The sequence below is a fragment of the Nerophis lumbriciformis genome, linkage group LG05, assembly GCF_033978685.3.
Source record: "Nerophis lumbriciformis linkage group LG05, RoL_Nlum_v2.1, whole genome shotgun sequence".
NCBI classification, from domain to species: Eukaryota; Metazoa; Chordata; class Actinopteri; order Syngnathiformes; family Syngnathidae; genus Nerophis; species Nerophis lumbriciformis.
In genome coordinates this window covers 37803805-37819400 of record NC_084552.2, presented here as the reverse complement: position 1 = coordinate 37819400, position 15596 = coordinate 37803805, and the positions used below count along the sequence as shown (strand labels likewise).

General features: G+C 40.5%; 1 protein-coding gene across 4 annotated transcripts; it reads right to left on the bottom strand.

The window, feature by feature from the left end:
- Positions 1-1052: 1052 nt before the first annotated feature.
- On the bottom strand, positions 1053-14160 carry atp1b2a (ATPase Na+/K+ transporting subunit beta 2a). 4 transcript variants are annotated; one of them, XM_072913205.1, is made up of 10 exons: positions 13998-14160; positions 13828-13932; positions 7250-7378; positions 7071-7175; positions 6897-6976; positions 6702-6827; positions 6550-6609; positions 6449-6475; positions 2035-2130; positions 1053-1959 (listed from the first exon to the last, which is right to left on the bottom strand). In XM_072913205.1, the coding sequence occupies exons 1-10, from the start codon at positions 14158-14160 to the stop codon at positions 1798-1800; spliced, it is 1053 nt and encodes a 350-aa protein (XP_072769306.1). In that variant the 3' UTR covers positions 1053-1797. The 4 variants fall into 4 exon arrangements, with proteins under 4 accessions (XP_072769306.1, XP_061816406.2, XP_061816407.1 ...); XM_061960422.2 differs by lacking the exon at positions 6449-6475 and having other exon boundaries at positions 13998-14144; XM_061960423.2 differs by lacking the exons at positions 13828-13932; positions 13998-14160 and adding an exon at positions 8804-9106.
- Between the last annotated feature and the right edge of the window lie 1436 nt (positions 14161-15596).

Sequence of the window (15596 nt, the reverse complement as noted above, 5' to 3'; positions counted from 1 at the left end):
CTGGAATAAAAAGGTGTGTCCCGTCATGGATGCATTTTGGACTGTGTCTAAAATGCCCATAAAAAGTGAGAGATGTCTCCTGCATGTTTTAAAACATAGCAAATAACATGCATGTGATAACATGAATGTGCAGTAAATGATTGGGTGTCTCTGTGGTGATGCCCCGTATAGTACAATTAAATTCTTGCACGCAGTGTTACTAGATCACACGTAACATGGCCAGCAATAGTACACAACATTTTATAGATTGCACACATTGTTTAGCACATGGTATTAGGATCTTAGCAAATCAGGCCCTAAGTGTTTGTTTTATTATGTTTGTTGGCTCTCATTAAGGCTGCATGAGTAGAAGTCAGTGTTGTTGTTAAAGAAAAAGCTAACTTTGTGACGCGTCTGTGAAATTAATGCACTGTTGTATGCCTAAAATTAACAAAATATGTAAATATTAAATGTTATTACGAACTTTCCTGTTACTATATTACATTATAATTACAGCATGTATATAAAAACTTGACGGAGGTGTTTGGATGTTTTTAGAGCGTTGTATATGCGGATTAGAACGACTACCATTTACTCCATTGTTAGCCGACTTTTATAATGAAGATTTAGAATACATTAAAAAATCATATGTGTTCTTGTCTTACATAATAAGGATTGTGAATGATAGGCAACATTCCAAAAAGTGCAGTTCCCCTTTAATGTAGGGCAGCTGTAGTATAAACTTTGGGTGGTGTTCTAGTACATTTGTCAAGCACTGTAAGTCAACTAATGCAAGCTATGCAATTTTATTTATCTAAACTTTTTTGTCTTTTCAGCGTGGCCTTAAGCCTTTTTTGTAATGTTCTGATGTGGGCCATTTTTAATTGTATCTTTATACAGCGTGGGGGCAATAAAAAACAAGATATCAGGGTCATGCTTTGGACATCCTTGGTCTAGGCGTCAAAGATTGGGATTTTCTCAGGTACACTTTCTGTTGTTACAAATATAATCCATTATTGGAGACAGCAGATTTGTGATTGTCTGAAATAAATACTATTCAAATAAAGCGTAAGTGATAAAGTCATTTGTGTTTTTAATCACATGGTCGTGTGGGAATAATAGCAGGGAGAAATCAAGCCACATGACATCATACATCTGATTGGCTGTACATTAACAAAGGTGAGTTGTGTGTGTGTGTGTGTGTGTGTGTGTGTGTGTGTGTGTGTGTGTATGTGTGTGTCACATGGGCAAGAACACTCAAATCAACAGGCTGAGCCAATTCTTCATTAATTAAGTAACTACAATACTGCTCAATTATTGTATGAAAAGACTGCTGCAACGACAACACAATACATGTAACAAAAGGAAACAATAAAAAGTACTGTTGTGACACCTGAGTGGTTGTAGCTGCTTCCATCATTATATTGAAACATATCCAGATTTCTTTTTTTTTTAATGTTCAAACACAAGACCATGGATTTGTGTACTAAATAATGCAACAGTTGGCTGAGCTTCCAGGATATGTAAACAACGACTGTGCAGTCTACAATGATTGACTCAGTGTGATACATCGAATCAAACAATAAATACATGAATAAATAAATATACAAATCAACAAATTAAGTGCTTGATTGCATTGGCTGCTGGGTGTGTGGCATTAAACTGTGAGGGATTTTGATTGGTCAGCTTGTATAGAAAAAAATGTTAGTTTTTTTTTTTTTTGCAAACAAGCACAATCAAAGATGAAGAACAGCGACAAAGATGAGTTGCAGAGACGAACAGAGTTGCCGTGATCGGCGTCATGGTCACGTTGCTTCTCTAATTGTTGATTCGTAGTTTGAAGGACACGCGGCCAGCAAATTTGTCCCTCTCGCTGCCAGCGGCGAGGGTGTTGGAGTTGACTTTACACTCGACATTGATGTCGGTGTTGAGAGAGGCGTTCAGGAATTTGACAGCGACCAGCGGCTGAGTGTAGTTCACCTGAGACACATGTAAAGCATGAACAAACAACAAAACTACACAAGGAGCTACGATGATTAAGTAGATTTGTGTTACCTGAGCTTTTTTGCCATAATAAGGGTAGTACATGAGGTTGAAGGATCCATTTGAAGGAAAATAAGCCAGAGGTCCGATCTTATCGCTGTCCTCCATCTGCTCACACACACATGCTCACACTCAGTGAAAAATGCAGTGGTACACGTTTATGTCGACACCCCTCGGACTGGCTCACTTGTGGCGAGATAAGCACTCAACATAAATAAAACCAAAATCTTCCATTGCTTGCACATTTACTTTTGACTTTGGCACACAGTATGTGCAGTAAAAGATGGCTGTTATTGTTTTTCTCCATTTGTGCAAATTTTATTTAAGTTCTAACAGAGCTGCTGCATTATTTTGTTGTGTCTTTTTCAGTGGCTAAAAATGTACATATTTTAATGCATGCATTGTGTTTGTTGCTGTGGTACAATCCAGAATAATACTGTTATGCTTTTATTATGAAGCATTTTTTGCAATAAAACAGGAAGTCACTGTGTGCAGGTCTGAGTACTGTGTAACTACAGTAGATAGTAGTTTTGTTGTTGTTTTACGGTGCTCAGCAATAATCATGGGCGTAATTGGGAGGGAGAAAGGGGGCACTTGTCCCCTGCAATTTTTTAAAAGCAGTTTTTGTCCCCTGCACTTTTTAACGTCCAAAAATAATGTTACGCCATTGAATGGAGATGAGTCAAACATTAGCGCCAGGTGGAAAACGGCCACTAAGGCTAAATTGTCCCTTTCAACCGCCCCCAAGTTCATTGATTGGCTATTTCCCACTGCCTTCTTGCCAACATAACAATGATAGACAGCACGCAGCAGCTGACCAATTAGTGGTCAGATGCGAGATAAGAGCAAGTTGGCCTTCACAAAGCAATATGAATCACGAACAAGCAAGACAAATAAAAAATTCAAACAAGAGGAATCAATGCTCCACTCAAATGTAGTTATGGTAGTGACCAGGGGCGCCGAAAAGGGGGGGTAAAGGAGACGGATTCTAGGGGCCCATGATGGAGGGGGCCCAGAGAGGCCCCTAATGATGATGAAATTAAAATACAGAAAAAATAATGACACTGTGTTGGGGGCCCTGTAAAGATTATTTTCATTGGGCCCAAAATCCCTAGCGGCGCCCCTGGTAGTGACTACTACTGTAAAACTTACGCTAAGGGAATAAGAACGCAGATTGCTCCTGGAGAGGCGTAATGGCCGAATCAGTTCCAGCAGATAAGGTTTGATTCCATGCCAGAATGTACGCAGACGATGCTGGTCAGTTTGTTCGTGCTAAAAATAAGCAGCTAGTTGCACTGCATCTATCAACTGCTATGTCAAACATATCAAGTTGGCTGCAACGCCCTCATTGACACCTTAATGTTTCCAAGTCAGTGTGCATGTTCTTCTGCTAAAAACAAGTATTGATACTAATCAAGATGTATCTGTCCTTGGAACAAAACTTAGGGTATAGTCCAAGATCTTACGTATTTAGGAGTTGTGCTGGATTTACAGATATCTTTTAAGCAGCAAAAACTGAACAAAAATAACATTAACATAGCAAATTTCAGAATAAATAATTTAACAACAAACTTCACTAAATTGTACTTTATTTCAGGGATTATATCATATTTAAATGACTGTACTACATGCTGGACATTGCCAAATAAATCCACACTTAAATTGGGAGACGTTATTCATAAAAAACAATAAAAGTACTAGGTAAAAGGCCCCTTATGTACAGTACTATTTTTGGATCCTGAGGTTAAATACAGTTTCGAAAACGTGTCGGCAACTCTAATTTTCCTATTGAGCGTGTCAAATACATACTAATACCTGTAAATGTAACGGGCCTACAACACAAGAATAATTTTATACATAAGGCCTTGAAAAATGGCTGCTTTGAAGTCAATAATGTAACCATTATTTATAGAATATCAGTATAAAATGGAAGTGTATATTTTGAAATGCATGCCCTGGCAAAAATTATGGAACAACTTGACGGTTGTTCCTTTGGTTATGTAATTCTGTTGAAAAAAGCAACTAACAGACATGACACAAAACTATAGTTATTTCAAATTGCAACGCTCTGGCTTTAAGAAAGACTAAAATAAATCAAGAAATCAAATACAGTTTTATTTTTAGGTGAAGCAGAGTGAAAAAATTAAGTTTTCACTCGATTTTTAGGATTAAAAAATATGGAATCATGAAAAACACAAAAAAGACTTTGCTGCACCACCTCTGGCTTTTAGACCAGTTTGCAGTCTCTAAGGCGTGGACTTAAACGAGTGACAAACAGTACTCTTCATCAATTTTGCTCCAACTTTCTCTGATTGCTGTTTTCAGATCAGCTTTGCAGGTTAAAGTCTTGTCACGTACCATTTTCTTCAATTTCCACCACAAATTTTTTATTAGATTGACATTCGGATTATTTGCAGGTCATGACATTTACCTTATGTGTCTTTCTTCAAGAAAAGTTCTTACAGTTTTTGCTCTATGGCAAGATGCATTATCATCTTGAAAAATGATGTCATCATCCTCAAACATCCTTTCGATTGATGTAATAAGAAAAGTGTCCAAAATGTCAATGTAAACTTGTACATTTATTAAAGATGTAATGACAGCTATCTCCCCAGTGCCATTACCTGACATGCTGCTCCATATCATCAATGACTGTGAAATTGTGCATGTTTTCTTCAGTCTTCATAAACCTCATCGGAACGGCACCAAACAAAAGTTCCAACATCACCACTTTGATTAATGCAGATTAGTGATTCATTACTGAATATGACTTTTATCCAGTCATCCATGGACCATTATTGCATTTTCTTAGCCCATTGAAACCTTGTTGACTTCTGTTTAAGTGTTAATGACGGCTTTCGTTTAGCTTTTGTGTATTTAAATCCCATTTTCTTTAGGCGGTTTCTTTCAGATTTGTCTCAAAATGTGACTCCAGTTTCTGCCCATTTGTTCGTCATTTGTTTTGCTGTGCATTTTCTGTTTCCAAGAAATGCTTTAAGTTTTTTGTCTTGACGCGTTGATGTTTTCCTTGGTCTACCAGTATGCTTGCCTTTACAACCTTCCCATGTTGTTTGTACTTGGTCCAGATTTTGTGAGTAATCAACATCTTTTGCAACATTGTGTGATGATTTACCTTCTTGAAGAAGTTTGATAATCCTCTCCTTTGTTTCATTGCTTGTGTTAGAGCCATGATTCATGTCAATCCACCTGGTGCAACAGCTCGGAGTGAACACTACCTTTTAACTGCAGACTAATAAACATATTTAATTTGACACTGGTCTTAGCTTTGGAAATGCAAATTTACAGGGTGATTCCATTATTTACATCCGAATAGATTCCTTAATTTTGCACTTAACTTGATCTAAAAGTGAAAGTGTTACTAAAACAAATGACTTTTTTTTTTTTTTTTAAATCAAATGTTGCCATTTGAAATGACTATACTTTTGTGTCATGTCTGTTATCTGCTTTTATTCTACAAATCTAAACTGAATGACCATTCTCTAAGTCTGGTGATTCCATATTTATTTTGGACTGTGTCTCCACCCCGTTTGCCACGTTGTAGTTTTTTTTTTGGCTTCCAAATTAAGTTTACTGGCAGATATAAGCTACAACTACACGCTACATGTTATTTGAAATGGAAACAGCGGAGGATTTTAGCATGTGTGCAAGCCAATCTGCCCCATAACAAGAAAATAAAGAAAAATAAGGAATTCATTGTCTACAACTTTAACATAACAACGGCGGACTTGCGCAAAGCTCTTCGGGTAAACCTCTACCATATATGGAAATATCCGCTGACGTAATTAAGGCAAAGTACTGCACAAAAGTGTCAAATTCCAAACGGCTCTATTAGAGCAAGTTTGGAAGAAAGCGCGGTACCAACAGGTAAGAAAAGTTGTTTTTGCCTCATAGGACCCCTTTAATTTTACATCAACTTGCAAAAGGACTGGAATTGGAAATTAGCCATAGGCTATAATCTCACATAATTATGTCAAATGTTCAATAATATTCATGTTTTTAAATAAACTAAATCTAAAATATATTATTTTATAAAACAAACCTACCTTAAAAATGATGGACTGTACATATATTTGCAAGGGAGCAAACTTACAACATCAGCAGGGGATCCATTAATTTTCCCCCAATTGTTGATGTTATGGACCTCAGGAAAAGTAGCTGTTGCAAATACGTACAAACACAATTTTATGTAAGACTTAGACTTAGACTTAGACTTCCTTTTTATTGTCATTCAAATTTGAACTTTACAGCACAGATAAGAACGAAATTTCGTAAGCGCAAAGTTTCTCAATTTTGTAAAGGTCGTTTTACCTTTTACAACCTTGCCTGATAGAACCAACTTCAACTACTTTTGTAGAATGCTACAGTTCTAGTCTACTAAAGTTCTACTCAGTTATATCGGTCTTACCAACTCATCTTTCCCCACTTTGTATAACTGAGGGACAAAAGAGTGACAAATAAACATAGGACATGATGGAAAAAAAAGATTACAAAACAAGAGAGGCCTACTTTGGCTCCACAGGTGACAAAGGGAGATTGTCCATCCTTTCCTGGAAACATTCCGATCACCTACACAAAAGAAAGCAAACAAGCAGTAATTGACTTTACTATCAAATAAAAACATGCCCCAAAAAATACAGGCTTACAAAACGGTAACATACCCGGTTAAGCTTAATGAGCACACAGGGCTGACCTTGGCTGTAACCATACAAACGATCAGTCTTCCCAGAACAGTCCTCCAACATTGTTCTATTAAACTGACAGGAACGCTTTGGATTGTTCTTCACCTGTTGAGGGAGAGACACGTGAGACAAGACAAGCAGGAGGGACAATCACATGAGAGACAACGGACGCACCTCTCCGCTATCCTCTTGGATGAAGTATTTATCTGGAAGGCAGTTGTCGTTCATCTGAACCTGCTGGCTGTCATTGTACGCTGAAGCGGGAAATTGACCAAGTAGTCATTTCATGTAGAAACATATTTTCTATTATCAGGGATCAGGGATCATTAAATATATGACTCTGCTTACGAGACAAAAACCCATCCAGATTTTGCACAAAGCCATTCCAGCTTTGCACGTCTGACGGGGAGAAAGTGATCTCCAGTTGATCCCCCTTGGGACGAATCATCATCCCTAAAAGACCACAATAGAGTTTCAGCCAATCACAGTCTAGATAGACCTTCTCAGCCAATCACTGCTTTTGCTACCTGGGGTGGTCAGGCGGTCCTGCCAGGTGGGTTTGTAGTCGTCCAGCGTCAGCAGCATGATGTACATGGTGAGAGCAAACATCCCAGCCAAGAACAGGTAGAAGACCAGGTAGAAGAGCAGGATCAGACCTAAGGGGGGTTTATTGACACTCACAGTATTTTGGTTTATTATTTTAGTCCAGGACAGTGAATTAACCCCCTCCCCCATCATGGCTCTCAATGTATAATCCTCTTGTGTAGTTTAGCCCCACCCTCTGCCCATGACCTAATTCATGATGAATGGGGGGGAGGGCCTAATCTGCTGCTCATCTTCTTACTGGTTTTTACCTATTGACACTTTTAACCCAGCCAGCAAAAGACTGAAGGGCCTTGTTGACAAGGAACATTTATGGGGTGTGTTTTCAAGCCCCTGGATTGTCCTTAATGGACTATGAAATGTCTCAGAATCTCAGACCAATAGTACTTTCAAAGGGGTGTTCAGAGAGCATCAGATCAAACCATGCACTGCAGTCCACATGGTCCCAGACACCACCAAGTCTCGTGCAGACTTAAAGTCATTAAAAGTGTTGCTGTCTACAGCAGATTAACGTGTATGGACTAACAGGATAGCTGTGATCCTCACACTGATCTGACACAGCACAAGTGGGGCGTCTCCTCAATCCCAAAAAAAGGGAAAAGTGCTGAGCAGACGTCGCACATTTCACTTTGGAGGACATTTTCATACACTGTTTTAGACAAGACAGGCGTTAAGTAGGTCACCGATATCGGAAACGGCTCACGTTGACCGTTCTTATGTTGCGACATCGGAAGCATATGCGACAATGGCGGACTGATAGTTTAAGATGACATCATCAGCGGTCCCCAGAAGTATGGAAAATGTTTGAACAGATTACATTTCCACTCAACCGCATCGCTGCAAATAATCCTGATTAAAGCGCGCGCACACACACACACACACACACACACACGTTTTCATTCACTTGATGCTTTCCAGCGTGCGTGTTTGTGTGTCCTTCATCTTGTATCAAGGCCAAAGTGCCACTGGTTTGGTGCATGCCGGGATGTATGACATCATCACAGGGTGTTATGCAAAGAGTGGATGTATTTCCGTTTTGTGAAGCGAGGATGCAGACATGGTGGCCAACAAGGGTCGGATGAGAGCCACCAGGGGGCAGCAGATCGTGGACAAGCGTCTCAAAAAGAGAATTGACAACACCGCACACAAATCAAGTCAGAATCCAAAACCACACGTGGCTGGACGCAAGTTCTCACACCTCTCCGCTGCCAAGATAATATGCAAATGAGCACCATGGCTTGTTTGAGGTTGAGGTCATGTGACATAGACAGCATCTAGCTCGTATTGTGTTCTTCTTGCACATTGTTGTGTTGCTGCCGCAAGAAACACACGCACGGTTGTCATGTCCACAATTATGGCACGCAACCTCTTTTGCTTCACACACACATCAATAGAAGAGCGTGCATGAGATTTATTTGTCCAATTCCATCGAGCGTCACCTCTGTACTCGACTGTGCGCGCGTGCGTGAGCGACTCACCCCAGCTGGACGCAGTCCGACCCATCACCTCGTGAGTTCGCGGGTTCCAGAAGAATTCCTGCCAGTTGCTCGCGCCTTTGCGGTCCTCCTGCTTGTTGGCCGACATGATGAAGATGATATGAGGATGATCGGGTCACACGCGCGCGAGGATATAGCAGCGCGTGGCAGACGGCGAAGATGGCGTTAACGATGGCGATGACGATGATGATGAAGAAGAAGATGATCGGTGAGAGGAAGACAGAGGACAGGATGATGTCACGACAGTACCCCCTCCCCCGCACAGCGTCTCTGCGTGACGTCACACATGCACTTCTCGCTTTGCCAATCAAAAGATGCTTCAGATTAGACTCCACCCTCTCGCTCATAACGGCTACGTCACGCACGTGCTTCAATGTCGTCCCATTGGACCACCAGTTTATCAGGTGTTGCACAGGAAAAAAACGTTTCATAAAATGTTTAACATACCAGCTTTATTCGACCATTATATTAGTTTGAGTGATAAAATGACAGTATCCTCATTAGAGCCCAAAATGGTCGTACTTGTGTCAAAATATTTTAACAGTTAATATGTTTTCAACAACCTCCATTACAACCATAGATAAAAAGTAATAATTTCTTTATTTGTATTTTTTTATTCGTTTTTGCCATTAAAACCCTCTGAACGTTTGCTGAAAATTATGTTGATTTTGCATGCATGAGCAATGATCGAGACAAAATCCTAACCCCATTCACACTACTCTTCTATACCAATCTCAATTTACCAAGATCATATTCATATAATTTCAATCATTGGTCTCAAACTCTCGGCCCACAGGCCAATTGCGGCCCGCGAGACGATATTTTGCGATCCCCCACCTTAATATGAAAGTTTAGTGCGGCCACAAGTTTTTATGAATGGCACTTTGCAGAGTTGTGTGCAGAGCTGAAAGCACCAATCACAGTGGGGTATGTGTCTCTCGGGGGCGGGATATCGATCAGGCTTGATGCAAGAAGCTTTCTCAATGAGTGAAAGTTACAGCGGCGTTGCCACGGTGAGTTTTCTGGCGTGCCTGGCTGGCTGCCTCGTTTCTATTGGGTACACGCAGACATTTGTCCCAGCGCGCTGCGTTCATAACACTTCCAAATAGAGATGCCGATAAACGCTTTAAAATGTAATATCGGAAATTATCGGTATCGGTTTTTTTTATTATTGGTATCGTTTTTTGTTTTTTTAATTAAATCGACATAAAAAAACACAAGATACACTTACAATTAGTGCAACAACTCAAAAACCTTCCTCCCCCATTTACACTCATTCACACTCATTCACACAAAAGGGTTGTTCCTTTCTGTTATTAATATTCTGGTTCCTACATTATATATCAATATATACCAATACAGTCTGCAAGGGATACAGTCCGTAAGCACACATGATTGTGTGTGCTGCTGGTCCACTAATAGTACTAACCTTTAACAGGTAATTTTACTCATTTTCATTAATTACTAGTTTCTATGTAACTGTTTTTATATTGTTTTACTTTCTTTTTTATTCAAGAAAATGTTTTTAATTTTTTTTATCTTATTTTATTTTATTAATTTTTTTAAAAAGGACCTTATCTTCACCACACCTGGTTGTCCAAATTAGGCATAATAATGTGTTAATTCCACGACTGTATATATCGGTATCGGTTGATATCGGTATCGGTAATTAAAGAGTTGTACAATATCGGAATATCGGCAAAAAGCCATTATCGGACATCCCTACTTCCAAAACAATGTTTTTAAGTTGCTGTCCAGTGGGACATTGCACTTATATTTGACTCTCTGACAAAATAAATCAAAGTGATGCGTATCCGGTGGGATAAAAGAAAAGTAAGGATCTCAATGAAACCTGCAGTCAAGCAGAGACTGTCACGCTTAATGACAGCGACGATTGTGACCCCAGATGCAGAAGATAGCAAGAGCCGGTACAAGGTATTTAATATAAACAAAGACATAAACACTAATGCACTTGTGCAGCGAAGTACACGACAAACAAACACAGCATTTGGGAATGCACACAAAAAAAAACTAAGACTAGAACTAACTTACTTGGAAGCCTCAAACCAGCGAACTGCATTCAACAGCGTATTCGTACAACAATACCCCAACCAAGACCGCAGCACCAGCTCGACTTAAAGTACCGGAAGAGTGGAAAAACAAATTGACTTTATATGCTTAATTGTGTTTTTTTTATTTATGCATCCATTAAACCATATCCAATTGTATTTACAGTCCGCAAAGTATTAGAAAATATCGTCTTAACATCACAAAATGCCACAAATTCAGTTTTGAATATCCCTCTACGAACTTCTTCGGTAATTTCTGTAGATTGACATCACTGGACATTGACATATTTACATATCGTGACCTGAATATTAACCAAATATTAGCAATGTTATTATAAGCGCTAATGCAGACAAACTATTTTTTGGCGGCGGATTGATAACACACAGCTCAGTAGCCCACTGCTGCTTTACTGTGAGCTGTCTGCGATGTCCTGCTGCCCCCACATCATCGCGTCTCGGCTCTTCAAAATTATTCTAGATTATAAATCATGCCTCTCATCTGGATATTAGTAGGATTTAGCCATAGATCAAGAAGTTGTTCATATGTGACATGTATACCTGGAGATGGAGACAAACACACAACCGAAGACAGTGTCTGCAGGGAGACTTTTCCTTGTTAACCCTTTGTTCGCATCATGATTTAATTCTTAATATAAATGGGAAGATATGAACATCCTATCAGTCATCAAAGTAAGAGCAGACATTGTGCAGTAAGCTATCGTTTTATAATGTTTGTACTTTGTATTTCTTGTTTAGCATCTAGCAATACTGCTACATGATGCCTAGTGTTTCACTGAAGCTGGATCTGTTTAGCAGAGCTTCTAAAACTTGTAGCTTATCCTCATTATATTAAGGATCAACAATATAAGTTAATGGTTCATAATTTTTTCCGAAAGACAAAGTCCTGATACCAATTTCCTTGACTCAGCCACACACAAAGAAGTTGTAGACCTCCATGCTCTTCCAAGTTACCATCTGTTTTGTCGTGTAGAATGACATCTGGAGCACAATAGTTTGATATGTCTGGGTATGCGACCAATGTATAATCGTTGATATTACTTGACAAACCTTTTTTAATAAAGTATAGTGATCTATTCCATTGCATAGTGTGAGTTTTTGCTCGTATCTGATTTCTGCAGGAAGATTTGAGCTTATTTTGTACCCAGATAGTTGCGCTGTTTAATGTACAACAGCCATCTTGGCTTGGTTGACCACCACTGGAAGAAGTCACATGTCAAAATACAAGCAATTGCCAGGATTTTTTCCAGAGTAAAAGCAACAGATCTGTTTTGAAACCTATTGTGTTTTTTCTGGCTTCGCCTCGTGGTTTAGTAGAGTCATTATGGTAAATATATTTTTAAAAAACTAAGTTTTTAATTTTATTTGAAAGAGACATGCATAGATTCATTCAGTATTTATACGAAGAACATTATGCGTTATAATGGGAGCCAGTGGGGTCAAACAGTCCCTGCAGTGGTGAGTGTATAGTCAGTATTTTATTCACTAATAATCCTGCATGTAATGTATTTCAAAAAATAGAACTTGTTAAAAACGATGTGGCAAAATTTCAGCCCGTTAACGCAACAATTTGTTAAATACTGAAAAAATAAAATGCTTAATAAGGACCATCCATCCATCCATCTTCTTCCGCTTATCCGAGGTCGGGTCGCGGGGGCAGCAGCCTAAGCAGGGAAGCCCAGACTTTCCTCTCCCCAGCCAGCCGGGAGACAGTCTACCCAACGTGTCCTGTGTCTTCCCCGTGGCCTCATACCGGTCGGACGTGCCCTAAACACCTCCCTAGGGAGGAGTTCGGGTGGCATCCCGACCAGATGCCCGAACCACCTCATCTGGCTCTTCTCGATGTGGAGGAGCAGCGGCTTTACTTTGAGCTCCCCCCGGATGGCAGAGCTTCTCACCCTATCTCTAAGGGAGAGCCCCGCCACCGGCAGAGGTTAATAAGGACCATTTGGGTAAATATTTCGAGAAAGTTTAAATCTAAAATTTTTTCCATCCATCCATTTTCTACCGCTTGTCCCTTTTGGGGTCGCGGGGGGTGCTGGATTTTTGTGGACCTGAAAATGGTCTTTGTATTCCATTTGGGCTTGGCACTGCTGTTTAATCCGAATGTTCTTCTGGTCTTGTTGGTCCATTAGAGGTTGGCACTGATGTTTAATGTTCGGATTAAGAATTTGTTCCTCTGAATGCAATTGGACATGACAGGGTTGTTTTTTCTGGTTCCGGATGAGGACTTTGAGCTGCGGCTTCATTTGTATTTGCTGTTGCTTCTTTGTGTCTTGATGTAGATCTTGTTGAACGTGGCTATACTGAAGATCCATCTGTGCATGGAATTGTTGTTTCTTTTGGCTAGGGATCCGGTTGTGAACCTGGTTTTTGATGTATTTCCAGTGTCGTCCCCTGAGGACAAGCTCTAGGTCCAGACATCACTGACAGACCTCCTTTCCTGGTACAGTCTGTAACAGCACATGGACTCCTAGTTGTCCCCAGACGGCTTCTTTCTCCGCTGACAACCATTGATGATGCTGGACTTTCTTGTGTGCTACAGTGACTAAAACAAAACAACGATGAGACACCCACTAGAATAAACAAGAACCAAAACAAATACCGCTGACAGCAATTATTTAAGAGCACATCTGTCAAGGGAGGCTTTAGTTTTAGGCTTTAGTCCTTTTTTCTGTTTACACTCAGACGGATCTACGGACATTAAGACAAACAGCATAAGTCAAACAACCTTAACATTGAACAACCTTCAATGGTAATTCAAGGTGATTTCATTAAAATGAAACCTGCTGATAATTGGTGATTTTGACAAAATACTCAAATAAAATGTATGACATGACAATTATGTGACGTGTCTTGGCATCTCTGCAAATTTAAACCACTTGCGTATGTTGCAGCGTCACACTTGTCTAAACTCACGCTCTGGTCGACGATGAAAGTCCTCAAAATCATGCCCTTGATACTTCTTTTCACCTCTTGACTGGACCAAATTGTTCTTCAGGTTTTCTTCTTCCATTGTTGTGGCTGACAAATGAGAAAAGCACATTAAAATATAGGAAGACCTGCAGCACATCACAATTCACAGCTACCTGGTTTAGTGTTTAGCCCTACGTTGTCCCAGTCCTTCCTCAGGAGGTGATAGAAGTCAGTGGTCCTGGCAGCAGTCTCCCAGTCGCCATCTTGAAGGCTCTCTCCAATGGCGATATCGCAAACAGCCTTTGGCGTCGTCTTCACTCCTAAGGGGGAGCTCATCATCAGCTCCACTGATGACAGCTGCTAGGAAGGCATGATTAATGCGAGGTTGAGGCATCTTGATTTCACTGCAGCTCTCAGAGGCTACCCCGCAAATAGGCAAGAGTCGAAATGCCGCAGCCTGGACCCTGCATTGCCTCCAGGAAGGCTTTGTCTCATATTTGGAAGCTCCAAACTTGTCTGATATAAATGGAGGAAAATGGTCAACTTCTTGCAAGTCACAGCTCCCAGTACTTGTTTGATCAGAGTTTGCGTCCTTTGCGGGGTCACAGTTTATCTCTACAATTCGGTGACTTGGATCTTTGGAGGGGTCTTTGTTTCCTGCGACAAAAGGCCTGGTGCTTCTGGAGATCAGCACGCAAGAAGAAACCAAGGCAGAGTGGGCAGAGAAAGTAGTTTCTGGCCTCCATATCCTGTGAGAGCTGAGGCCACGGGACAATCTCTACACGGCCCTGTCTGATTACCTGATGGACATAAAAGTCAGCACTTTGGCAGATGGTAAGTTGGCACACAGGTAAACAAACAGGAAACAAGCCTCAATATTGTGCAGGTATTGTGCAATATTGTGCCTCTACTGCGCAGCTGCTTCAACAGCAGGTGGCGCTCTTTGGAGCCAGTCGGCAGCACGCTGGAAGCCACAACTTGCTTTTCATTTGCATGTTACCTGAACAGGTGGCAAGCAATCTTCACTTGTGGTCGGCGACAGAACGCGCAGTAATGTTTCTTATCCCATCGCTGCTACCCACCACTCCACGCCCTCATACCTTCTCCTCTTGGGCATGTCTCTTTCCCTTCTGAAGCCTTCTCTTCTCCTTTGGGCCGCGACAATTTCTTCTCTGACCCCGCCTCCCTTCAGTGGCAGTGGGTCGTCAGACAGCCATCAGGTTTTGTCCTTTCTTTGTTTGAAGAAATCTTGGTCCTTGCAGCGACCTCTTTGTTGGTCTTGGTGGTCGCCATGGAAACTACAGCCCTGCGTTCAAACATACCTGTGCTCTAATTAATGTATGTGTGTACTACAGTGGCCGATAAGAGGAAATGCGCAAAAAAAGTACAACTGCTCCAAACTTATAACAAGAACTTATACAAAAACAGATTCCCTCAACCACAATAAAACAATTGCAACAGGAAAATATTGCACATCACGCAACTGCTGCAAGATCCAAAATAAATGCAGTAGAAAAATGCTGCAAATGCCAAAAACATATACTGCATGATATAAATGCTGTTTATGAAACAGAACGGAAGTCCTTGTCTGGGTCTCATTCTAAGGCTAACACTAGCTATTAAAATTGGCTGCAGCAAAGTATTGACCAAACTGTTTTAATGACAGACATTCCTCTGGTCTGGTGCCCCTCGTAGCCTGGCACACTTCCATTTTTTCCTGTCAACTTGCAGCATTTCTCTCATGCAGTTTTTTTTTAGGTTTGTGTTTAATC

What these genes read in the sequence shown, in the direction of transcription:
- atp1b2a (XM_072913205.1), bottom strand. Translation starts at nt 14,160, where the DNA reads ATGAGCTCCCCCTTAGGAGTGAAGACGACGCCAAAGGCTGTTTGCGAT. An exon ending in TTGTCACCTGTGGAGCCAAA is followed by an intron (nt 6,476 to 6,549) that starts GTAGGCCTCTCT and finishes TTTGTCCCTCAG; the next exon opens with TTATACAAAGTGGGGAAAGA. An exon ending in ATTATGGCAAAAAAGCTCAG is followed by an intron (nt 1,960 to 2,034) that starts GTAACACAAATC and finishes CATGTGTCTCAG; the next exon opens with GTGAACTACACTCAGCCGCT.